At 42.7% G+C, this 26,060-nt stretch overlaps 1 protein-coding gene and 1 pseudogene across 1 annotated transcript; both read right to left on the reverse strand.

Moving 5' to 3' along the window:
- Window positions 1–620: 620 nt before the first annotated feature.
- Window positions 621–25,834, reverse strand: LOC101594859 (sodium-dependent glucose transporter 1C-like). Its single transcript, XM_004660636.3, has 4 exons — window positions 25,748–25,834; window positions 6,655–6,823; window positions 4,335–4,451; window positions 621–1,998 (listed from the first exon to the last, which is right to left on the reverse strand). The coding sequence occupies exons 1-4, from the start codon at window positions 25,787–25,789 to the stop codon at window positions 1,004–1,006; spliced, it is 1,323 nt and encodes a 440-aa protein (XP_004660693.3). The 5' UTR covers window positions 25,790–25,834; the 3' UTR covers window positions 621–1,003.
- Window positions 14,101–24,471, reverse strand: LOC101613629 (annotated as a pseudogene).
- Window positions 25,835–26,060: the final 226 nt, after the last annotated feature.

The raw sequence follows: 26,060 nt of genomic DNA on the forward strand, positions 1-26,060 counted from the left end.
ATCATGTATGGTTATCAGTTTATGGGGGCCAGGGATGGAAGGTGGTGGTTTGATTCTGGTGTCCCCCATAAACTTAGGAATTCTGAATGCTAGATTCCCAGCTGATGAAGACTTGGGAATTAATGCCTCCTGAAGGCAGTGTATTGTCGGGGCGGCCTTATGGGCATTCCCTTTGTCAGTGTTTGGCACCCTCTCCTGTTGCTATTATCCACCTTATGTTGGCCAAGGGGTGATGTCCACCCTCTGCTCATACCATCATTTTCCCCTGCCATTATGTAGCTTCCCCTCGAGTCTATAAGCCAAAATAAACCTTTTCCCCCCACAAACTTCTCTTGGTGAGGTGATTTCTGCCAGCATTGTGAACCTGACTGCAACACCTGAGGTACTGACCTACGGGAACATGACCCAGTTCCTGATACACAGATGCTGTCCCTGCATGCTGTGAAAGGTGAGGCCATCAAATGTTACCTCATCACCTGCCTCCTAAAGAGACCCTGCTATATAAGACCACTTGGTAGTTTGTGGAAGACTGAGAATGACAGAACATTCCAAACATTTCAGCATTTGGTATAAAGGACCTAGAAGGTTTCACTGGCGAAACACACTGAAAATTTCCAAGCTCTGGTTGATTGGCATCTTTATTCAGTGCTCCACAGAGAAACCACCCTTGTCAATGGGAAAGGGCTCAAACACCAATGCATTTGAGAATTTCCTGGAGCCCTCAGCTTTGAGTTCCACCAGAGTATTTCTAGGTGTCTTTATTACAGAACACTTCAACCCTTTCAAAATTGATTTCAGAAGCCAGCCGTGTTGGCACATGCCTTTAATCTCAGCACTGGGGAGGCAGAAGTAAGAGGATCGCTGAGAGTTCAAGGCCACCCTGAGACTACACAGTGAATTCCAGGTCAGCCTGGACTAGAGTGAGACCCTACCTTGAAAAACAAAACCAGAACCAAAATTGATTTCATTTCGTTTTTCTGCATCTTACCCATCCATCTCTTCCTCATAGTCTAGAACAAGTTGGTAAGGCTTTCTGCTCCTCACCCTCTATATTTTCTTTTTTCTGATGATCCAGAGGCGAGGTGGCTAGTTTGTGCATCACAGGAAATAAAACAGCAGTGAACACTGCAGACCCCAAAGAAGTATACAGAACTACTGGCAAATCTGGGTATTGTCCTTGAAGAATTCCAATGACTGCAGGAATAGCCATGTCTCCCAGGGAGGCACCAATTACAAAGAATGCTGTAGACTTCCCGCTGAGGGTCGTGTACTGCTCGATCCAGGAAACCCCGCTGGGAAAGGTGGTGGCCATCGAGGCTCCATATACTGAAGTTGCGATCCAGAGACAAAGTGGGCTCTTGTCAAAAAGCACCAGAAATAAACATGAGCCCAGGCTGCCAATGTTGCTCAGCACAATCATGGTTCCAGGCTGTAGACATTTGGCAAAGAAGATGGCCAGGCCCCTGCAAGCAGCAAAGGTGCCCCAGAAGACAGAGTTCAACCCAGCTGCTTCGCTTTCTTCCATGCCAACGTGGGTGGTGGCAAAGGAGAATATGTAAGAGCCATATGTCACCTCAGCCCCAACGTAAAAGAAGAAGAAGACAAAAAGGAGGCAGAGAAGAGCCTTGTGATGTTGAGCTCGTCGAGACCCCTGGGCAGATACTGTGGATTTTGTCTGCCTTGCGCTCTTCTTACACAACAGAGCAAACAGAAAGACAGAAACTGCTAAAATGTAGGTGCCGATGGAGGCGTAGGCCCACACTAAGTTCATGTCGTCGGGAACTCCAAACAGAGAGCGAGCGTGGGCTTCTGAGGATGAGTTCAGGGCTCCAGGGTGCCAGCCGGGCTCTGTGTGGTTTCCTGCAGGCACTGTGGTACCCCATGCCAGTTTAGCAAACAGGGGAGCCAGAAAGGCACCCAAGGCAAAACTGAAGTGCAAGGCCTGCATGTGTGGGGCTCCTCTGTCTCCCCAAAGAGCCAAAATGAGGACATTTGCACCTATCAGTGAAAGATGGGAGAATGATTAAAGTTAGACATAGTAACTTAATGAAAAGAATATCCAGTTCATTACTATGATAAAAAGGACGAGTCTGTATTATGTGGCAGGAGCATTGGGGCTTGTATATATGTAAGTAGAAGACCAGATTAGTGGTGGTGAAAAGGCCTAAGTGATGTCAGGGAAAGAGACTGAATAAAGGAAAGGTGGAGGGAGGGCTAATCAACATCTAGGAGGATATAAATAAGTTATATGGAAACCTGCTTTTTTGGACAAGGGAACACTCAGGAGCCATAGATTGTTACTAGAAAATTTTCAGTGCCAGGGATGAGATACCTTCCAGTGAGTTCTTAGCCAGGGAGGTCCCTGATGCCCCCAAAACATTACAGGCTATTGCCAAGACCCTTGATTTCCCACCAGGACTAGATGGTAAGGCCCTTATTGCTAAAGATTCTACATACTTGGGCTGCAAGGTCACTGAGGAATCCTGCTGGAGCTGAGCTGAAAACCTCCTCCATGCAGACCAGCTGATAGAAAGCTGGAAAAAGCCACACTGCATGCAGTTCAATGGAAGAGAGAGAAATTACCAGTGAAGATACCCAGCAGTGGACACTGCAAGCCTTATGTTTGGCCAAACAGGCCAAATGAGCCAACAGGTGTAAGAGTGGCACATCTGTTATGGGGGAATCCAACCAACCTCTAATTGGACTGGAGGCCTGCTCCATGGGAGGGAACACATCCCTGATACTGAAAACCTACAACAGGGGTAGTCATGAGCCCTAGGGGTATAATGTCTACTGGTGTCTGGCTAAATGTAAATACTATGCTCAAGTTTCCCATTCTCTTTTTTATTTATTTATTTATTTTTCTTCCCATTCTCTTAATGTTCATACCCATATTAATGCGACTCTCACTTCTGGTTAGAGAAAATTCTCTTTTCAGATGGCAGTGACCTTGGGATGACTCAGAAGGCACCATAGTACTGAGAAGAAATGACAGAGGAGTGCTCAGCACTGCAATATCTCTATCACACCTTCCATGGCTTAGGGTCCATTGTGGAAGAGATGGTGGAAAGAATGTAAGAGCCAAAGGAAGGGTAGGACTCCTTACAATGTGCTTCTCCAGACACAAAATGGTCTGGATATTCATGACCTCACAGTGCCTGACACTACCTATACAAGACTGTCATAAGAGGAAGAAGAGACCATCACATCAAAATAAAAGCAAGACTGATTGAGAGGGGGAGGGGATATGATGGAGAGTGGAGTTTCAAAGGGGAAAGTGGGGGAGGGAGGGAATTACCATGGGATATTGTTTACAATTATGGAAGTTGTCAATAAAAATAATAACAATTTAAAAATGTTAGTTATGAGAATGAAGCACAACTTTAAAATTTCAAACTCTGCAGTGCTGCCTATAAGGTGGAGGCACCTACATGGTGAAGGCTGGAAGCATCAAACCTTGGTTGGTAACTTCATTTTATTTTATTTTGTTTCTTATTTATTTATTTGAGAGAGAGAGATAGAAATAGGCCTGGAGAGAGAGAGAGAGAGAGAGAGAGAGAGAGACAGACTACGGGTGTGCCAGGCCTCTAGCTGCTGCAAATGAACTCCAGGCACAGGTGCCCCCTTGTGCATCTGGCTTTACGTTCATTCTGAGGAATAGAACCTAGGTCCTTTGACTTTTGCAGGCAAGGGCCTTAACCTCTAAGCCATTTCTCCAGTCCCTTTATTTTGTTTTTGGGGTGTGTGTGTGTATGTGTGTTGTTGTTGAGGTAAGTTCTCACTCTAATGTAGGATGACCTGGAATTCTCTATGTACTCTTAGGCTGGCCTTGAACCCACAGTGATCCTCCTACTTTTGCCTCTCAAGTACTGGGATTAAAGGCATGCACCACCACACCCAACTTCCCATGTGTGTTTTTAATCTTACCAAAGCATCAATTCCTCTTACTGGAAATGATAAAGTTCAATCCCCAGATAAAATGCCATTCACCTGCACTGCCACCCATGGCAGAGGGACAGGCAGTCTTTCTCTGTTTAGATACCATAAAATCAATAACCTTTCATAGAACAAAATTATTGAATTCACTTCATAGCTGGCTATTCGAGATTTCATGCCAGGCTGGGAGATTGCTCAGTGGTTAAAGATACTTGCAAAACTCAATGTCCAGGAGCAGGTCCATATGACAAAACCCAGATGCTATCAGAATGCTTCTGACTGGGTGACCCAGTGACCAGCTCAGTAAGTCTATGTCATTTCAAAAGCATTTCAAGGGACAGTGTCATGGGCTAGACTTTTCTAGGAGAAACTTCCTACTCAAGAGGTGGCCCTCCAACCTGTGTCCACAATGCCGACAGAAGCACCGAAGACAGACATCATGACGATCAGCACCACAGCTGTCTTGCAGACAGGAATGAGATAGAGGCTCGCTGCGGTAGCCACCATTGACAGCCCTGAAAAGAAAGGTAATAATGTCATCTGTGTTTGTAGCTGAGGATGGAGCTCAGTGCTAGAATGCCCGCTGAGCATGCACGAGGCCCTGGATCTGATTTGCAGCACTGCAATAATGAATAAACTTTCATATTAAATTTAAAAGAGAAGGGCCGGGGAGATAGCTCAGCAGTTAAAGGCTCTTGCTTGCAAAGTCTGCCACCCCAAGGTCTGGACTCAATTCTACAGCACCCATGTAAAACCAGATACAAAAAGTGGCATAAACATCTGTTGTGCATTTCAATGGCAAGAGACCTTGGTGTGCCCTCATTACCACATGCAAATAAATTAAAAATATTTTTAAAGTTATATAAAAGAAATCATTCATAAAAAGTTCAGGGCTACAGAGATGGCTCAGTGGTTAATTGCACTTGCTTGCAAAGTCTAACAGCCAGGTTTGATTCCCTAGTATCCACATGAAGCCAGATGCATAAAGTGGCACATGCATCTGAGTTCATTTGCAGTAGCAGAAGGTCCTGGTGCACCCATACTCACTATCTTTCTGTCTGCCTCTTTCTGTCTCTCTCTCAAATAAATAATTTTTAAAGCATATTTATCAGGTTCATGGGCCAAGTCATCATCATTAAAAAAAAAAAAAAAGCAGGGGCTAGAGAGATGGCTCAGTGGTTAAGGCGCATGTCTGCAAAGTCAAAGGACCAAGGTTCAATTCCCCATTGTTAGGTAAGCCAAGAGCCCCCAAATGGAGCCAGGATGAAGGAAAAAAAAATGGCAGCAGTTTGATTGATGCAACCTCAGGAAACAACAACTAAGATGTGTACGTTGCCTGCTCCTTACTTCCCCTTGCCTGACAATGCCCTTAGCCACAGTTTCTTCTCAATCTTATCTTAGAAACCACCTGGCCCCATTTCTTCCATTTTCTGATTGATTAGCTCCTCAGTCCTTTTGCCCCCTATTCCTCTTCCCCAAAAGAAAAATCTCTACAAAAACACAAACCATCCAGGCTCAAGGCGGCTGCTCTCTCTTCCCATGAGACAGCCCGGCAGCTCGTGCCTCAATAAAGCTCCTTTCCCGGCCTCAGAGCGGTCTTGCGCAGTCTGGGTCATTCTCCAGCCTTACACCCAGGACCCGCGTACCTACGTAAGCCAGATGCACAAGGTGGCGCATGTGTCTGGAGTTCATTTACAGTGGCTGAAAGGCCCTGGTGCACCCATTCTCTATCTGCCCCCACTCTCTCAAATAAATAAATAAAATATTTTCTGAAAAAAAAATCTGACAAAAGTTTTGCTCTGTCCCTAGAGTGCAGTAGAATAGCCTAGGCTTGTCACTGACACAAGCAGCAAGGACAGTGTCACCAACCTAGCTCACCCACTGTCTCCTGTCCTGTCTAGTTCCCTCCAGAGTTCACAGAGCAGGGCCAGTTTTCAGTCGCTCATTCTGACCGCTGTGGCCCCAGGATCCCTGCCCGGCACCCAGGTAAGCAGAGCTTTATGGACAACCAGTGTGTGGCCCTGAGTGGAGCCTAAATGACAGCAAGGGTTGGCAATGCTCGGGATGGCCAGCACACACCCAAGGGCTGATCCAGTTTTCAGAGGGTCCAGCCCAGATTCCCTCCAGCTGCCAAGGTAGGAGCAGGGACCACCAGAACCCAGCAGCATGGAGAACATACTGACCATTTCAGTTGTTAATCATTTTTCTTTTTAAAAATATTTTTGGGCTGCAGACATGGCTTAGCAGTTAAGGCACTTGCCTGCAAAGACTAAGGACCCATGTTCAATTCTCCAGATCCCATGTAAGCCAGACACATAAAGTGATGCAAGTGCAAGCTCACACGTGTGCACAAGGTGATGCATGCATCATGGAGTTCTGTTGCAGTGGCTGGAGGCTCTGTTGTGCCAATTCTCCCTTTCTCATAAAAATCATAAAACATAATAAATAATATTTTTATTTATTAGAGCAAGTAAGAAAGGAAGAAAGAACACAGGCATGCCAGGGCCTCTTGCAAAGGAACTACAGACACATGTGCCACTTTATGTGGGTACTGGGGAATCAAACCTGGGCTGTCAGGCTTTGCAAGCAAGTGTCTTTAACCTCTGAGCCACCTCCTCAGCCCCTGTTAAACATTTTTCACAATGCACTTTTCATATTCAAAATCAAGGTGAAAACTCAGTGAAAGGCATAAAGAAGAAAAAGTTGGTGTTTACTTACCCAAAAGTACAAAATGATTCATAAAGTCGAAAAGAACTCCACCAATCATAGATCCACATAAAAACCCAGAGGCACGGCCCACAAATATGAAAGAAAGACTGCTGATATTTTTGTTGACATTTGTTGCCAGATCTTGAAATGTTGGTCCCAGGATGGCAACACTCATTCCCTACAATGCAAAAGGACAAAACCTTTTTACTTACAATCATTAAAACAATGTCATAAAAATATGCCAGGTGTGGTGATCCTTCTACCTCTGCCTCCAGAGTGCTGGGATTAAAGATGTGGACCACCAAGTCTGGCTATGGTGTACACTTTAAAAAAAGATTTTATTTTTATTTATTTATTACAGTCAGAAAGAGAGGGAGTGAGAATGGGCATGCCAGGGCTTCTAGCCACTGCAAATGAACTTCAGACGCATGTGCCACCATGTGCAAGTGGTTTACATAGCACCTGGAGAATTGAACCTGGGTCCTTAGGCTTTGCTGGCATGTGCCTTAACTACTAAGCCATCTCTCCAGCCCTAAATTGATGTTTTCTTAGAAAAATATTTTATTTATTTACTTGACAGAGAGAGAAATAGACAGATAGAGCATGGTGAGCCAGGGCCTCTAGCCACTGCAAACAAACTCCAGATGCATGTGCCATCTTGTGCAACTGGCTTATGTGGGTACTGGGGAATTGAACCTGGGTTTTTATGCTTTGCAGGCAAGCACCTTAACCAATAAGCCATCTTTCCAATTTCTTGAAATTGTTTTGCATATTTTCAAATGTACTATATGTAACAACATGAGGATTGAAATGTTGGAATTTATTTTGGGGGCTGGGGAGATGGCTTAGCAGTTAGTTAATGTGCTTACCTGTGAAGGCAAGGGCCCCAGGTTTAATTCTGCCGTACCCACATAAGCCAGATGCACAGGGGATGCATGTGATTGGAGTTTATTTGCAGTGACTAGAGGACCTGGCATGCCCAATTCTCTCTCCCTGTCTCTCTTCTCTCTGTCTCTCTTTGCTTGCAAATAAAATAAAAGTTATTTTTGGAGTATGTATAGTATGTGGTGAGTGTGTTTGTGTATGTGGTTTACATACATGCATGTGCAGATGCATGTAACCTTGCACAAGTATGTAGAGACTAAAGGGGGGATGTTGGGTGTCTTCCTCTGTTGCTTATGGAACTATCTCCCCAGCCCTAGACACTTAGCATTTATCACCATCTCCTCAGCCAGGCCCAATGGTACAGGCCTGTTATAGTAGCTATTCAGGAGGCTGAAGCAAGAAGAGGCTTGCCTGGGCTAGAGTGAGTTCAAGGGTAGCCTGAATCACTTAGTGAGATCCTGTGTTAAAATTTAAAACAACAGGGCTAGGGAGATGGCTCAGCTGTTAAAGACACTTACTAGCAAAGCCTGCTGACCAGGGTTCAAGTCCTCAGTGCCCATATAAAACCACATGCACAGAGTATACACACGTTTGGAGTTTGTTTGCTATAGCAAGAAGACCTAACATGCCCATGCTCTTTCTCTTTATCTCTCAAAAAAAACAAAAATATTTTTTAGAGGCTGGAGACATCGCTCAGTGGTTAAGGCACTTGCCTGTAAAGCCTAATGAGATCCACGTAAATCCAGATGCACAAAGTGGTGCATGTGTCTGGAGTTCATTTATAGTGGCTAGAGGCCCTGGCATGCCCATTCTCTCTCTCTCTTCTCTCTCTGCTGGCAAATAAATAAATATTTTAACTGAAAAATTTTAAAACAACAATATGTATATATGTAAATATGTAATCATATATTCCTCATTTTGATGTTAAAACAACAATGTTGCTGAATCATAAGGGGTTCTTACTGTGAACTGCAAATATACATTATGCAAGAGACTCAAATATGTCCAAGGATACACTTTCTTCAAAGAAACCCCAAAGCCATCAGTAGTGCAGCCTGTAAGTATTCCTTAGAAATATTATGCACATGTATACAATAACTTGGGGGATTTATGTAATTAATATTGTCAACTTAGGGTCCCTTAGAACACATATACACATGAATACAATGACCCAGTGGCTTTGTGTATTTGTCAATATTTGATTATCAGGTTTGCAATCACCTAGGAGAGAGACCTCTGGTCATGTCTAGAAGAGAGGTCTAACCAAGGCGGGAAGACCCACCCTGGGTACAGGTGGCACCATTCCATGAGCTGCAACCTGGACTGAATACAAGAGAAAGTAAGTAGAACATTAGTATTCATTTCTCTCTTCTTTCTTTCTTTTAATTTTCTAGGTTTTTTTTTACTTTTCAGTAATAAATATAAAACATAATTGTTTTCCTATCTAGGTTGATTGATGTTACAACTATAGTTCGACGTTTTTAGCAAGAAAAATAACTTATGATGGCTATTTCATGTCACGTCTTTGTGTATGCATGTGTGGAGTAGGTATGGTATAGCATGTGTGTGGTATATATGCACTGTGTGTGCAGTTGTACATGTGTGTGAAGAGCCGAGGAGAATATCAGGTGTCTCCTTCATTGCTCACTCGTGATTTTACTGGGGACAGAGAGACTCTTACTGATTCCAGAGACTGCCATTTTCTCCCACCTCTGCTCCTCACTGGAATGGGGTTACAGGTGTGAGTGCCTCACTCAGCGGTTTACATGGGTGCTGGGGAGTCAAACCCAGGTGGTCTCAGGCCCCCTTAGGCCCTCACGCTTGTGTAGGAAGTACTCTTAACCACTAAGCTGTCTTGGCAGCCCCTAATGTCTCATCTTCATAAGAAATCAAGCATAAATGTTTCAAATAAGTTAAATAGCTGTGAGGCAAAGTCCTTGATTCAAAGATGTTCTTCCTACACAAGAATATTTTACTGTTCTTGTCATGAAGCATGGAAAGTTAGGGCCAAGAGAAATCTGTACAACCAGTAATTTAATCCTCAGGGCTACCAAAAACAAACAAGAAATATGGGGATAGCAAGAAACTTCTGCAATGTCCATGACAGAGGAACAAAGGCATCTGAAGTAGCAGATATCTGTGCCACATGCTAGCGTGGCACGAGAAAGCACGGCCTCTGTCATGCTGACTCAGAGCTTTGATATCTACATTTGTTTTTATTTTTTGCTATCTGCATTTTAATGGCCTCACATTCACAGTGTTTTGCTTTCTAGCCATCACTAAAACTTAAGGCCACTAAAGGTTAAAAATTCTTATTAGCTAGTGATGTAACCCAGGCCCAGACTGATTGAGAGGAGGGGATATGATGGAGAGTGGAGTTGCAAAGGGGAAAGTGGGGGAGGGAATTACCATGGTTTATTGTCTATAATTATGAAAGTTGTCAATATTAGCACATGAAACTAAAAGTACTGGAATAAGTGAGAAATCCTACATGAACTGTACAAGGAAGATGTGTTTTAGGTAAGGAAAACCTACTAAGCCCTCAGATGTTTTTTTTTTTTGTTTTTTTTTTTTTTTGTTTTTCGAGGTAGGGTCTCACTCTGGCTCAGGCTGACCTGGAATTCACTATGTAGTCTCAGGGTGGCCTCGAACTCTTGGCGATTCTCCTACCTCTGCCTCCCGAGTGCTGGGATTAAAGGCATGCTCCACCACGCCCGGCTCAGATGTTTTGTTTTTATGAAGGGAAAAATGGAGTGATTTTTCTCCTGACATAGAATGACAGGTTGTAAAATTTGAAGAGTAAAGAACCAGGACAAAGAAGTGGACATGGGGCTGGAGGGTTGGCTTAGCAGTTAAGGTGCTTGCCTGTGAAGCCTAAAGACCCCGGTTCAATTCCCTAGTACCCGTATAAGCCAGATGCACAAGGTGGTATGTGTCTGGAGTTTATTTGCACTGGCTAGAAGCCCTGGAACACCCATTCTTTCTCTATATCTGCCTCTTTCTTTCTCTCTCTCTCTCAAATAAAAGGAATATTTTTTAATAACTGGACATTAACATGGTAGGTTTTTGGATGTTTCTTTCTGAGATTAGAGAGGAGTTGCTTACAAGCTTTCCTGAAAATTGAGAAATAATATCTAGAGTAATGGCAAGACTAGAATTTGGTTATCTGTGAGAGTTTCCCTTTGGAAACTGGCTGCCTCTTGATCAGGCTGTGGAGGTCACTGTACACTTGAGGAGACTGGCCCACGAAGCAACGATGCTCAATTTTTTTTAATTTTGTTGTTTATTTTTATTTATTTGAGAGCGACAGACAGAGAGAGAAAGAGGTAGAGAGAGAGAGAGAATGGTCAGGCTAGGGCCTCCAGCCACTGCAAACGAACTCCAGACGCATGCGCCCCCTTGTGCTTCTGGCTAACATGGGTCCTGGGGAATCGAGCCTTGAACCGGGGTCCCTGGGCTTCACAGGCAAGCATTAACCACTAAGCTATCTCTCCAGCCCAATGCTCAGTTTTGTTGAGGTAATTCCCTGTGCTTCCTGCACTGCTGAAATTTTTGTTCACTTAAGGACATCAAATCCTCTCTATTAAAATACCCTATGTTTATCCAACACTTAATGTGATATTTTAATGTCTTCTCAAGGTAGGGTCTTGCTCTAGCTGAGGCTGACCTGGAATGTAGTCTCAGGATAGCCTCGAACTTACAGTGATCTTACCTCGGCCTCCCAAGTGCTGGGATTAAAGGCGTGCGCCACCATGCCCGGAATGCTTTTTTAAAATTTGTTTTTGAAGTGCTGATATACTTTGGCTGTGTGAAGGACTGCTATTTCCCATGGCTTGTGATCTCATTTTGAACAAGTGTTTTAAACCTTTGCTATTTTTGTAAAAATATTTTTATTTCTTTGTGAGTAGAGAGGGATAGAAAGAAGAGAAAGATGGCATCAGGGCCTCTTGCCACTGCATATGAACTCCAGACATATGCACCACTTTGTGCATCTAGCTTTATGTTACCCATATACCTACTGGGGAATTGAACCTGGACTGTTAGGCTTTATAAGCAAGCACATTTAACCACTGAGCCACCTCCCAGCCCCAGTATTTTATGTGTGTGTGTGTTTTGTTTTTTTGAGGTAGGGTTTCACTGTAGTCTAGGCTGACCTGGAATTCATTCTGTATTCTCAGGGTGGCCTCAAACTCATGGCGATCCTCCTACCTCTGCCTCCTGAGGGTTGAGATTAAAAATGTGTGCCACCCACGTGGCTACTACTTTTTAAAATTTATTTCTTTTATTGACAACTTCCATAATTGTAATTACCCATGGTAATTCCCCCGCCTCACTTTCCACTTTGAAACTCTACTTTCTTATTTTTTTGATTTTTCGAGGTAGGTCTTACTCTAGTCCAGGCTGACCTGGAACTCACTATGCAGTCTCAGAGTGGCCTTAAACTCACAGCAACCCACATACCTCTGCCTCCTGAGTGCTGGGATTATAGGAATGCGCCACCATGCCCGGCTCGAAACTCCACTTTTCATCATGTCCCTTCCCCCTCTCAATTGGTCTCTCTCTTTTACTTTGATGTCATCATTGTTTCCTCCTATTATGATGATCTTGTGTAGGCACTGTGAGGTCATGGATATCCAGACCATCTTGTATGTGGAGGAGCACGTTGTAAGGAGTCCTGCCCTTTCTTTGGCTCTTACATTCTTTCCACCACCTCTTCTGCAATGGACCCTGAGCCATGGAGGGTGTGATTGAGATGTTTCAGTGCTGAGTACTCCTCTGTCACTTTTTCTCAGCACCATGGTGCCTTCTGAGTCATCCCAAGGTCACTGCCATCTGAAAAGAGAAGGTTCTCTAACCAAATGGGAGTAGCATTAAAATATGGGTATGAACCTTAGGAGAAGTGCTTACTGGGTAGCTTGGTGAGCACAGTGTATATATTTAGCCTATTACCTGCAGACATTATACCCCTAGGGCTCATGACTACCCCTGTCGTAGATTTTCAGTATCAGGGATGTGTTCCCTCCCATGGAGCAGGCCTCCAGTCCAATTAGGGAGAAGTTGTTTTCCCTCATAACAGACATGCCAATATTGCACCCATTGGCTTTTGGCCTTGCTGGCCAAATTTAAGGCTTGCAGTGTCCACTGTTGAGTATCTCTGCTGGTGATTTCTCTCTCACATTGAACTGCATGCAGCATAGCTTTTTGCAGCTTTCTGTCAGCTGGTTTACATGGAGGAGGTTTTCAGCTCAGCTCCAGCAGGATTTCTCAGTGGCCTTGCAGTCCAAGTATGTGTAGTCTTCAGCAATAGGGTCTTGCCATCTATTCCTGGTGGGAAACCAAGGGCATGGACAATGACCTGTAATATTTTGGGGGCATCAGGGACCTCCCTGACCAACAACTCACTGGAAGGTATCCCATCCCTGGTACTGAAAATTTTCTAACAATCTATGGCTTCTGGGTGTGCTGCTGTCCAGAAAAGTATGTTTCTATATGACTTATTTATATCCTCTTAGATGTTGATTAGCCCTCCCTCCACCTTTCCTTTACTCAGTCTCTTCCCCTGACCTCACTTAGGCCTTTTCACCCCCATTAATCTGTTCTTCTACTTACATATATACAATACCATCCTATTAAGTCCCTCTCCCTCCCTTTCTATTCCCTTTATATCCCTTTTTAGCTTACTGGCCTCTGCTACTGAGTTTTATTCCTACTCACATAAAAGTCCAATCATTTGTAGCTAGGATTCATATATGAGAGAGAACATGTGACATTTGACTTTCTGGGCCTGGGTTACCTCACTAAGTATAAGCCTTTCCAGATTCATCCATTTTCCTGCAAATTCCATAATTTCATTTTTTCTTTACTGCTAAGTAGAACCCCATTGTATAAATGTACCACATCTTTATTATCCACTCATCAGTTGAGGGACATCTAGGCTGGTTCCATTTCCCAGCTATTGTGAATTGAGTGGCAATAAACATGGTTGAGCAAATATCTCTAAGGAAATGAGATGAGTCCTTAGGATATATGCCTAGGAGTGCTATAGCTGGGTCATATGGTAGATGTATTTTTAGCTGTCTAAGGAACCTCCACAATGATTTCCACAATGGCTGAACCAGATTGCATTCCCACCAACAGTATAGAAGGATTCTTCTTTTTCCACATCCTGGCCAGAATTTATTGTCATTTGTTTTCATGATGGTAGCCATTCTGACAGGAGTGAGATAGAATCTCAAAGTAATTTTAATTTGCATTTCCCTGCTGGCTAGGGATATAGGACATTTTTTTTTAGATGTTTATATACCATCTGTGTTTCTTCTTTTGAGAACTCTCTATTTAGTTCCATAGCCCATTTTATTTGGGGGGGGGTGCCACAAAATCACTTTATTCTAATTAACTCACAAACATCACAGCTGGTTCAGGAGGCCACACAACACTTGCCCAGCCCAACTAATACATCTCCCAGAGCTTCTGTACAGTCAGGACACTTTCCGATGGCCACTCTGAAGCAATGGAACTGTTAATACCGGGTTTAATTTAGAGTTTTACACATTCACTATAATTATGTTTTTATGCTAAAGCAAGTTGGTCATCAGAGCAGATTTTCCATTTCTTCAGGCTGAATAACTTCTTATATTAATCCATTTGCTATTCTGCACTGTTTCAGCACCTCGTAGAAACCCTCACAGAACTTAACATCACTCTGGTTCTGGGCACACTCCAGGAACTGGTTGATCTCAAAAGAGCAAGGCTGCGGCTCCGCTGGCCTCGCACCCTGAGGCTGCTGAGAAGTGATACCAGGCTTTGCAGGGTCAGCATTCCCACCGCCACTGAAGCTCCCAGTGATGGCGTGACCCAGGGTGTGCCCACCACAGAGCCCACCGCCATACCCGCTGCAGTGGTTGCCGTCTGGGCCATCAGACCCCGCTGCTGGGGTGCAGCAGCAGGTGAAGCAACTGCAGATGGGGGCGCTGCTGCTGGTGGCTGGGCTGCAGGGGCTGGCCTGGGTGCAGCTCCCATCTGAGGGGCCCGGCTGGCTGCGGCTTCCACGACCCATATTCAAGAGCATCCACAGCTTGTCCAGAGATGCAAAACTCTCCCATAGCCCATTTTTAAATTGTGTGTTTTGATTTCTTATTACTTAGTTTTTTGAGTTCATTGTATATTTTGGATATTAATGCTCTGTCAGATGTATAGCTGGCAAAGATTTTCTCCCATCCTGTAGGTTGTCTCTTTGCTCTATTCAGTGTCCTTTGCCATACAAAAGCTTTGTAATTTCATGAGGTTCCAGTGGTTGATTCGTGGTTTTATTTACTGAGCAACTGGGGTTATATTCAGAAAGTCATTGTCTATGCCAATATGTTGAAGAGTTTCCCCTAGTTTTTCCTCTAGCAGTTACAGAGTATCAGGTCTGATATTAAGGTCTTTGATCCATTTGGACTTAATTCTTGTGCATGCAGAAATAAGGATCTATTTTCATCCTTCTACAGATACATATCCAGTTTTCCCAGCACCATTTGCTGAAGAGACTGTCTTTTCTCCAATGAGTATTTTTGGCATTTTTGTTGCATATCAGGTGGCTATAGCTACCCCGACTTACATCTGGGTTCTCTATTCTGTTCTATTGATCTACATGTCTGCTTTGTGCCAGTACCATGCTGCTTTTGTTACTATGGCTCCGTAATATAGGTTAAAATCAGGTATGGTGATACAATCCTTACTTTTGTTGCTCAAAATTGTTTCAGACATTTGAGGACTTTTTTTTTTTTTTTTGTGCTTCCAAATGAATTTTTGGATTTTTTAGGTCTATTTTTATTTATTTATTAGAGACCAAGACAGAGAGAGAGAGAGAGAGAGACAGAATGGGCACTCCAGGGCCTCTAGCTACTGTGAACGAACTCTAGATGCATGCATCACCATGTGCATCTGGCTTATGTGGGGCCTGCAGAATTGAACCTGGGTCCTTAGGCTTTGCAGGCATGTGCCTTAACTGCTAAGCCAGCTCTCCAGCCTTGGGTTGAGTTTCCTATTTCCGTGAAGAATGCCATTGGAATTTTGAGGGGATTGCATTAAATGCATAGATTGCTCTTGGTAAGATTACCATTTTCACTATAATGATTCTTCCAATCCAAGAACAAGAGATGTCTTTCCATTTCCTGGTGTCTTCTGGAATTTCTGTCTTGAGTGTTTTAAAATTTTCATTGTAGAGATCCTTCATTTCCTTGGTTAGGTTTATCCTAAAGTATTTTATTTACTTATTTATTTTTGATGCAATTGTGAATGGGAGTGATTCTCTGATTTCATCCTCTGTGTGTTTGTTGTTAGCATACAGAAAGAACACTGATTTCTGTGTATTATTTATTTTGTATCCTGCTACATGGCTATAAGTATTTCTTAGCTGTAACAGTTTGCTGGTAAAGTCTTTAGTGTCCTTTATGTATAGAATCATATCATCTGCAAATAATGATAACTTGATCTCTTCCTTTCCAATTTGTTTCCCTTTTATGTGTGTCTCTTACCTTATTGCTATGGCTAAGACTTCCAGTACTGTATTAAATAAAAGTGGGGACATTGGACACCCTTTTCACACTTTTCCACTCTTTAGTAGAAAAGCTTCAAGTTTTTCTCCATTTAGTATTATTTTGGCTGTAGGTTTGTCATAAATACCCTTTATTATGTTGAGATATGTTCTTTTTGTTCCCAGATTCCCAGAAGGGATGTTAGATTTTGTCAAATGATTTTTCTGCATCTAATGAGATGATCATGTGATTTTTGTCCTTCAGTCTATTTATATAATATATTACATTTATCAACATGCATATGTTGAACCATCCCTGCATCTCTGGGATAAAGCCTACTTGGTCAGGGTGAATGATCTTTCTGATATATTCTTGTATTCTGTTTGCCAATATTTTGTTGAGAATTTTTGCATCTATGTTCATGAGGGAGATTGGTCTGTAAATTTCTTTTCTTTTCTTTTCTTTTTTTTTTTTTTTTTTTTGGTCCTGTCTTGGTCTGGTTTTGGTATTAGGATGATGCTGGCTTTATAGAAGTTTGGTAGGATTTTTTTCCCTTTCTTTTCTTTTCTTTTTTTTTTTTTTCAAGGTAGGGTCTCACTCTGGTCCAGGCTGACCTGGAATTCACTATGTATTCTCAGGGTGACCTCAAACTCATGGTGATCCTCCTACTTCTGCCTCCCAAATGCTGGGATTAAAGATGTGCACTGCCACACCTGGCTCCCTTTCCACTTTAAGGAAAAGTTTGAGAAGCACTGGTGTTATTTCTTCCATGAAGTTCTGATAGAATTTACCAGTGAATCCATCTGGGCCTGGAGATTTTTTTAGTTGGGAGATTTTTTTTATAATTGCTTGGATCTCCATACTTGTTATAGGTCTATTTAAGTGGTTAATCTCATCTGGATTTAATTTAGGTTGATCATATAAATCAAGGAAATCATCCATTTCTTTGAGATTTTCAAACTTTGGAGTATGTTTTTATAGTATGTCCCTATGATTCTGGTATCTGTTGTGATGGTGCCTTTTTCATCTCTAATTTTTTTTGTTGTTTTTTGAGGTACAGTCTCACTCTACCTCAGGCTGACCTAGAATTCACTATGTAGTCTCAGGGTGGCCTTGAACTCATGACAATCCTACTTCTGCCCCCTAAATCCTGGGATTAAAGGTGTGTGCCACCATGCCTGGCTTCATTTCTAATATATTTTTTAAATTTTTAATTAATTTATTTATTTGAGAGCGACAGACACAGAGAGAAAGACAGATAGAGGGAGAGAGAGAGAGAATGGGCGCGCCAGGGCTTCCAGCCACTGCAAACGAACTCCAGACGCGTGTGCCCCCTTGTGCATCTGGCTAACGTGGGACCTGGGGAACCGAAGCTCGAACCGGAGTCCTTAGGCTTCACAGGCAAGCGCTTAACCGCTAAGCCATCTCTCCAGCCCTCATTTCTAATATTTTAATTTGTATCTCTTCTCTCTTTCTTTTGATCAGATTTACCGAGAGTTTATCAATCTTGTTTATCCTTTCAAAGAACCAACTCTTGGGCTGGAGAGATGGCTTAGTGGTTAAGGCATTTGCCTGCGAAGCCAAAGGACCCAGGTTTGATTTCCCAGGACCCATGCAAGCCAGATGTATAAGGTGGTGCATGCATCTGGAGTTTGCTTATAGTGGCTGAAGGCTCTGGTGTGCCCATTCTCACTCTCTATCTCTCTGCCTCTTTCTCTGTCTCAAATAAATAAAATAAATAAATGTTTTTTTTAAAGAACCAACTCTTTCTTTCATTGATTCTTTGGAGTGTTTTTTTGTTTGTTTGTTTCTATTTCATTAATTTCTGCCCTGATCTTTATTATTTCTTCCCATCTACTGGTTTTTGGTTTGCCTTGTTCTTTTTCCAAGGACTGAAGGTGAGGCATTATGTTTTTTACTTGTGACTTTTCTAATTTCTCAATATAGGCACTTGTAGCTATAAATTTCCCTCTTAGGATTGCCTTTATTGTGTCCCAAAGGTTTTGGTATGTTGTGTTCTCATTATTATTTGATTCTATGAATTTTTTATTTCCTTCTTGATTTCATTGACCCACTCATCATTTAGTAATGTATTGATGTAGTTTCTATGACTTTGTGTATACTGTATAGCTCTTTTTGCTATTGACTTGTAGTTTAATCCCATTATGATCATATAGAGTGCAAGGAATTACTTCAATTTTCCTGTATTTGTTAAGATTTGCATTGCGTATTAATATATGGTTGATTTTAGAGAATGTTCCATGTGCTGCTGAAAAGAATGTGTATTCTGCAGCATTTGGATGAACTGTTCTGTAGATATTTGTTAGGTCCATTTGTTCTATGATCTCATTTAATCTAGATGCATCTCTGTTTATTTTTTGCCAGGATGACTTGTCAATTGATGAGAGTGGGGTGTTGAAATCACCCACTACCACTGTGTTTGGAGTTCTCTGTGACCTTAGTTCTAATCGTGTTTTCTGATGAAATTGGGAGCCCACATGTTAGGTGCATATATGTTTAGGATTGTAATATCTTCCTGTTGTCAGTGTTCCTTTTGGTTTGTTTGTTTCTGAGGTAGAGTTTCACTCTAGTCCAAGCTGACCTGGAATTAACTATGTAGTCTCAGGGTGGCCTCGAACTCATGATGATCCTCCTACCTGGATCTCCCAAGTGCTGGGATTAAAGGCATGCACCACCATGCCTGGCTAGTTTGTCTTTCTGTTTGTTGGCCTGTATTAGATCTGCCATCTAGTCTTCTAGTTTAGATATTCTGTCCTCTCCTTGATCCATTCTACTGGGGAGAATTTCTACAGAGTTTTGTATTTTATTTACCGAGTTTTTTCATTTCTAGTATTTCTGATTGGTATTTTTTTCATTATTTCTATTTCTTTACTCATGTTTTGTATTGACCTGCTTGTTTCATTAAGTTGGTTTCCTGGGATTCCTTCAGGAGTTGGTTTTCATTTTTGATTCCTTTAATTTTTTTTGAACATAGATATAATCATTTCTTTTGAAATCTTTGTTAGGCATTTTATCTAAAGAAGTCTCACTGGAAGTCATTTCTGATGGATTTATAACTTTTGGTGGGATTGTATTGTCTTGATTTTTTTGTGTTTCTTATATTATAATGTAAAGATTTTTGATGCTTGAGTTTTCTCTCTGCAGTGTTCTCAGCCTTGTAAATATGACTTAATATATCTTCAGTGTAGGAGTTTAAGGTGCCAGTTCTAACTCATACTCCAAGAGAAACAGCAGAAGTGACCCTAGGTATTGAGTTTGCCTGCTATTCAAGTATTGTAGTAGCCTGGGTAAAGCAAATTACTGGCCAATTCTAAAATTCAACTGAGCAATATAAATGTTCAATCAAAACCAGCACAGATATCATCAAGAAAACAAATGACAATAAATTTTGGCAAGGATGTGGAAAAAGGGGAACCCTTCTGCACTGTTGGTGGGAATGTATTGTGGCACAGCCATTGTGAAATCAATGTGGAGGTTCTTGAGACAGCTAAAGTTAGGTTTGCCATATGTTCCAACTATAGCACTCTTAGGCATATATCCTAATGACTCTGCTCACTACCTTAGAGACCCTTGCACAAGCATGTTTATTGCTGCTCTATTCACAGTAGCTAGGAAACGGAACCCGCCTAGATGTCCCTCAACAGGTGAATGGATAATAAAGATGTGGTATATTTACACAATGAAATTCTAATCAGTGATAAGGAAAAATTAAATTATGAAATTTGCAGGGAAATGGATGGATCTGGAAAGGATTATATTAAGTGAGGTAACCCAGGCCCAGGAAGCCAAACATTGCATGTTCTCTCATATGTGGATCCTAGCTTCAAATGTTTAGACTTATGTGTGAGCTGGAACCAAAAATCAGTAGCAGAGGTCAGTAAGCTAGAAAAAAGGCTATAAGGGAGGGAGGACAGGGAAGGACTTTAGGGGATGATATTGTCCATATGTAAGTAGAACAGATTACAGGGAGTAGAATGGCCTAAATGAGGCCAGTGGAAGAGAAGGGTGGGGGGGGTCAATCAAAATTCAAGATATTCTGAATAAGACATATGAAAGCCTACTTTTTTGGATAATGGCACATCCAGAAGCCATAGACTGTTGGTAGAAAATTTTTAGTGCCAGGGATGGGATACCTTTCAGTGATTTGTTGGCCAGGGTGGTCCCTGTTCCCTCCAAAATATTACAGGCTATTGCTAAGGACCTTGGTTTCCCACGAGAAACAGATGGTAAGACCCTATTGCTGAAGACATCACATGCCTGGGCAGCAAGGTCACTGAGAAATCAAGCTGGTGCTGAGCTGAAAACCTTCTCCCTATAGCCCAGCCAGCTGAAAGCTAGAGAAAGCTGCACTGTATGCAGCCCTATGGGAGACAGAAGTCATCTGTGGTGAAAACAGCAGACACTGGAAGCCTCAAGTTTAGCTAGGAAGGCCAAATGACAGAACAGGTGCAATAGTGGCATGTCTGCTCTGGGGGAAACTCAACTGCCCTCTAATTGGAACTGGAAGCCTGCTCCATGGGAGGAAATACATGCCTGGTACTGAAAACCTAATCAAAAGCCTATGGCATGGGAGGTCATAAGCCTTAGGGGCACAAAGCCTGCTCTTATCTGGATAAGCGCATATATTATTCTCATCAAACTGCCCAGAAAGCACTACACTTAATGTTCATATTCATATATTAATGCTACTCTCACTTTTGGTTAGAGAAGCTTCTCTTTACAGATGGCAGTGACCACTGGGATGCCCCAAAAGGCAACATAGTGCTGAGAAGTGACACAGGAGAGTCCAGCATTGTAGAAGAGGTGGCGGAAAGTATGCAAGAGCCAAAGGAGGGGTAAGACTGCTTACAATGCAATCATCCCGACAGAAATTGGTCTGGATATCCAAGACCTCACAGTGGCTAGCATTACCTTCAGAAGACCCTCATAATAGGAGAAAAAGACGATGACATCAAAATAAAAGAGAGACTAATGGAGAGAGGGAGGGGATATGAGGGAGTGTGGAGTTGTGAAGGGGAAAGTGGGGGAGGAAAGGGAATTATCATGGTTTATTGTCTGTAACTAAAGAAGTTGTCAATAAAAAAAATTTTTAAAGAAAATCAGCACAGAGTATTTATACAAGCGTAGGGATTAAACTAAACAGATAATCTGGTAAAGCCAAAGTCCCTAAGGGTATGTGTTGCCCCACACCCTTAATCCTGTCAACTAGGAGGTTGAGATTTCTGGTCTGAAATAGGTTCCAAGTCAGCCAGTCAGTCCCTGCCCCCAATCATGACTGAAGAAAAAGACAAAGGCGCTAAAAATCAGGAAACATCAAAGGCAACAAATAGTCAACACCAAAATACAGCTTATTTGAGAAAGGTAAAGCCAACCAAGAATATATCCTGGCATGGAAGGAGAGATTGGCATTTCCAGTGCAGGCCTATGTATCTGCATTTGTATAAGTAGACCCCGTTACCTTTTTGGATGGCTTTCAATCGCACCAGTGCTGTGCCCACCTTGATCCCTCTCAGTGCTGCGCAGCCAGGGTACGGGGTGGGGGGGGGGAGAGGTTAAGAGCTGAATGAGTTCTCAGGCCTGACAGTTGGGGGATGGGAGACTTTGCCAGGTGCCTAGAGTCCTACTGGAGCTGCTCAGCTGGTCCTGTTTGTATTCTCCTTCAGCAGCTGCTCCTCTGGTCTCTGCTCATGTTTGCTATTTTTTTAAAAATTTTTAAAAAATTATTTATTTATTTGAAAGTGATAGATAAAGAGGCAGAGAGAGAGAGAAACAGAGAGAAAATGGGCGCGCCAGGCAAATGAACTCCAGATGCATGCACCCCCTTGTGCATCTGGCTTACGTGGGTCTTGGGGAATCGAGCCTTGAACCGGGATCCTTAGGGTTCACAGGCAAGCACTTAACCACTAAGCCATCTCTCCGGCCCATGTTTGCTATTTTTGATGAACTTCCCCAAACCAAATTAAAGTAAATCTTTTTACTGACCTTGAGTCAATTCTGGGGTTTTCCAGTTGGGTCTTTGGAATCTTAAAGTGCTAATTCTCTTTATAAAATGACAAGTGTTAAATTAAGTGGGCATATATGACTTATTAAGTTGCATGGGTAACATTGCCATAGTAAGCAATAATTCATGGATGTGTTATTAATATGTTTCAGAAATTACATAAAATTCATAGAAATGGGCTGGAGAGATGGCTCATGGTTTAAGGCACTTGCCTGCAAAGCCTAAGGACCCAGGTTCAATTCCCCATAACCCACATAAGCCAGATGCACATGGTGGTGCATGGTTTGGAGTTCATTTGCAATGGCTAGAGGCCCTGGCATGCCCATCCTCTCTCATAAATAAATTTTAAAAATATTCTTGGGGTGAGGAGATGGCTTAGTGGTTACATTGTTTACCTGCAAAGCCTAAGGACACATGTTCAATCTCCAGAGCCCACAAAAGCCAGACGCATAAAGGTGACACAAGTGTAAGGTTGCACATGTACATTAAGTGGTGCAAGCATCTGGAGTTCAATTGCAGTGGCTGAGGCCCTGGTGTGCCAATTCTCTCTCTCTAAACAAAAATTTTTTAATTCATAGAAATATAACTGTCCCACTAGAACACCACTAATCATAATTCTAGTTGTTACCTTTCAGCACTATGTGCAAGATCCTGGTGCAGTGACCCTCCCTGCTGTCCTAGCTAATTAGCAGGCTAGGCAAGAGGACCATTGAGCCCAGTTCTGGTCAGCATAGCAAGACCCCATGTTACAGAGCTTGCATGCAGTAAACGTGGCCAACTTATCAAGTGTATCGCCACCGCAGTGAACTCTCATTACATCTATGACCATGGTATGCCATCGTGTCTTGTCATTCAGACAGCTAATTGCTTAAGCTGGCACTTTCCTGAGCTACCATTAGATTGGTGTTCAATGATACCCATGGAAAGGATCCTGCCAAGCAGAGGGTTTGGGTAAATTTCACCACTGAACCATTTCCAGTCTCAGGATGTAACTTGAAGTTTGCTCCATTGGACTGGGTGAGTATTCTTGACCTGTAATGATGACTAAACCAAAAACAAGATGATGTTGACTTCAACCTTGAGCACATGAATTAATGAACAAAATGACTTGCAGATTTTCTTGCTAAGTTACCTAGTGAAATTGCTAAGCAACTTGAATGAACTCCACAGACTGATCTAAGTCCAATTACCTACCATAACCCTTTTTCCTTTATTCTTTTTTCTAATTTTTTTCTTTTTTTAAGAGAATTGTCATGCTAGAGCTTCCAGCTGCTATAATTGAACTCCAGACATGAGTGTCCCCTTGTGCACATGTGTAACCTTGTGCCCTTGCATGACTTTGTGCATTTGGCTTATGTGGGACCTGGATAGTAGAACATGAGTCCTTAGGCTTCACAGGCAAAGTGCCTTAACCACTGGGCCATCTCTCCAGCCTCCCCCTTTTGAGGTAGGGTCTCTCATAGTCCAGGCTGACCTGGAATCCACTACATAGTCTCAGAGTGGCCTCAAACTCACAGTGATCCTCCTACCTCTACTTCCCAAGAGCTGGGATTAAAGGTGTGTGTCACCACACCCAGCTCATAACCCTTTTTTAAAATTAACTGACTTATTTTCAGGAGAGAGAGAGAATAGGCACACTATGATTTCTAGCTGCTGCAAAAACTTGAGATGTACCCGCCACTTTGTGCATCTGGCTTTATGTGGGTACTGGGGAATCGAACCTAGGTTGTTAGGCTTTGTCAGCAAGCATCTTAAGTGCTGATATCTCTTTTCAGCCTTAAATATTATTTATTTATTTAGAGAGAGAGAAAAAACAGGCACAACAGGGCCTCTAGCCACTGCAAATGAACTCCAGATGCATGCACTACCATATGCATCTGGCTTATGTGGGATCTGGGGAGTTGAACCTGGGTCTTTAGGCTTTGCAGGCAAGTACTTTAACCACTAAGCATCTCTCCAGCCCCACAGAATATATTTTCTTGATGTCTCATTCTAGCCTGTAGGGTCTCATTCAGGCTGACCTGGCACTCACTCTGTATTCCCATACTGCTCATAAAAAATAAACAGTTTTAGGTGCCTGAAGTTGAGAAGCAAAATCAGTCTTTATGAGAGTGTCAATTCATTGCTAAGCATGGACTCATAGATGCCTGGGTGACTGCCTCGTTCTTGCCAAGTCATTAAAGCTTTCAGTATCAAAAGCACTGCACTGCAAGACTTATGGAGGAGATGAAATGACCCAATTATGGCACATCTACAGATATTTTTATTACAAAAAGAAGTTCTCCCATCCAAGTACTAACCTGGCCCAATTGAGCTCAGACGAGATTGGCTGCATTCAGAGTGGAACGGCTGTACACTGCAAAAGCAAGTTCTAATGATGCCATTTGTCAAACCTGTCATTGTGGTTGAGACAATAAACTTCAAGTGATGTGTTTACACATCTGGGTCATTCTTGCGGATGGATTTCGTTCACTTGCTATCCCACATGCATGCTTTGTGAGTGTATAGCTTGCCCATGCAGAAAGGGTGAAGTTGTACCAGTAGCTACAGTGACTAGAAAATACATTTCTGTCAATAAAGTGCCTGCCTTGGCATCCATGAGGACAAATTCGATCCCCAGTACCCATGCACGTTGGAGACATTTTTACAGCCAATCTGAACCCCTCTCCAGGGGTTTACAAGGATGGAAGCCACTCTGAAAGATGAGACTGTTCATGGCCCACATTAACTTTATGGGACACATCTGGTGCCGTACATTTCTTCTTAACCGCCCTAAAGGCTATGGTATGGTGCGGACGAAAACTGGACATTCTTAACTCCTAACTGTCCCTGGATTTTACTAGTCCACGGTTCGGCTGTAACTTAAAAGTGGCTGAGGGTATGGGGTGTAGCTCAGGTGATAGAGTTCATTAGCACAAAGGAGGCCTGGGGGTTGATCCCCAGCACCTTCCCCCTCAAAAGGCTGATGCTACTATTTCTCTGGACATGCTCTGGAATACATTAAGGAAAACCTCTCAGGGGAAGGAACATGGTGTGCATAGGAGCAGTTGGCAGCCTGCCTGGAGGTATCTAAGTAGCGGCTGGCAGGCCTGGCTATTCCAAGGCTTTGGAATATTTATATTTCTTGCCTGTAGGTTCATATGGCTTGTGTTGTTGGGCTAACAGCAGACTAGAAAGCTCTGGGTGGCTAGCTTCTCCTTTCCGTGTTGCTTGTTTTGGCCCAGGCAAGCTATGTTTAATGGCATGAAACTTTTTGCACTATTAAGGTTGAAATTTGATAAACTTCAGTGTTGTTTTTTTTTTTTTTTAACTTACCATGAGTTAGGAAGGGGAGGTAGAACACTCAGTATTGGATCTGGGATGAACAAGATCTATTGAAGGCACAACTAAAGAACTTAGTTTATCCCAGAATACTGAAGTTACACTTTTAGAAATGCTATCGAAGCCTTAGATAAGCATGTCATGTTAAGACAAGTTATTGTCATGGCTACAGTCTGTTTCTAGAGATCCTATGTCAGAATACCGACCCTGTACTGAGGGCAGCTAGTGTTCCTGGAATCCATGGTGAGGGTTTGGAGCAACCTCACACACAGGCTTGGTTTGGCTGCTACTTCTGTATTGAAAACTAGGTTTTCAGATGCCTTTGCAATGGACTTTTCCATAGAATGAAGCATACCTGGGAACGTGAATTCTCAGATGTGGCTTCAGAGCATAGCATCCTTTGGACCTCTGCGCCAGCATGCGCAGGAAGACATTTTACACCCCTGCATGGAGACAGATCCTAGCTTACTGTGGTTTCCTCTGGTGACAGCTTTAGCCTCCTACATGTAGCCATGTCACACAGCAGCAAGATGCCAATGGTCTGTCGAGCTTCGTGTGGACAGGGAGGTTTGGGGATAATTGGGACTATTTTCATGCCATAGGGGCAGTGGAAGAACTTTGATGAGACAGAAAAGATGGTAACTAGTCCTAGATGCTAAAACCAAAAC

This window comes from Jaculus jaculus, chromosome 7, assembly GCF_020740685.1.
Source record: "Jaculus jaculus isolate mJacJac1 chromosome 7, mJacJac1.mat.Y.cur, whole genome shotgun sequence".
NCBI classification, from domain to species: domain Eukaryota; kingdom Metazoa; phylum Chordata; class Mammalia; order Rodentia; family Dipodidae; genus Jaculus; species Jaculus jaculus.

What these genes read in the sequence shown, in the direction of transcription:
- LOC101594859 (XM_004660636.3), bottom strand. Translation starts at nt 25,789, where the DNA reads ATGCTATGCTCTGAAGCCACATCTGAGAATTCACGTTCCCAG. An exon ending in GAATCATTTTGTACTTTTGG is followed by an intron (nt 4,452 to 6,654) that starts GTAAGTAAACAC and finishes CTTTCTTTTCAG; the next exon opens with GGCTGTCAATGGTGGCTACC. An exon ending in TGTCGGCATTGTGGACACAG is followed by an intron (nt 1,999 to 4,334) that starts GTTGGAGGGCCA and finishes TTTCACTGATAG; the next exon opens with GTGCAAATGTCCTCATTTTG.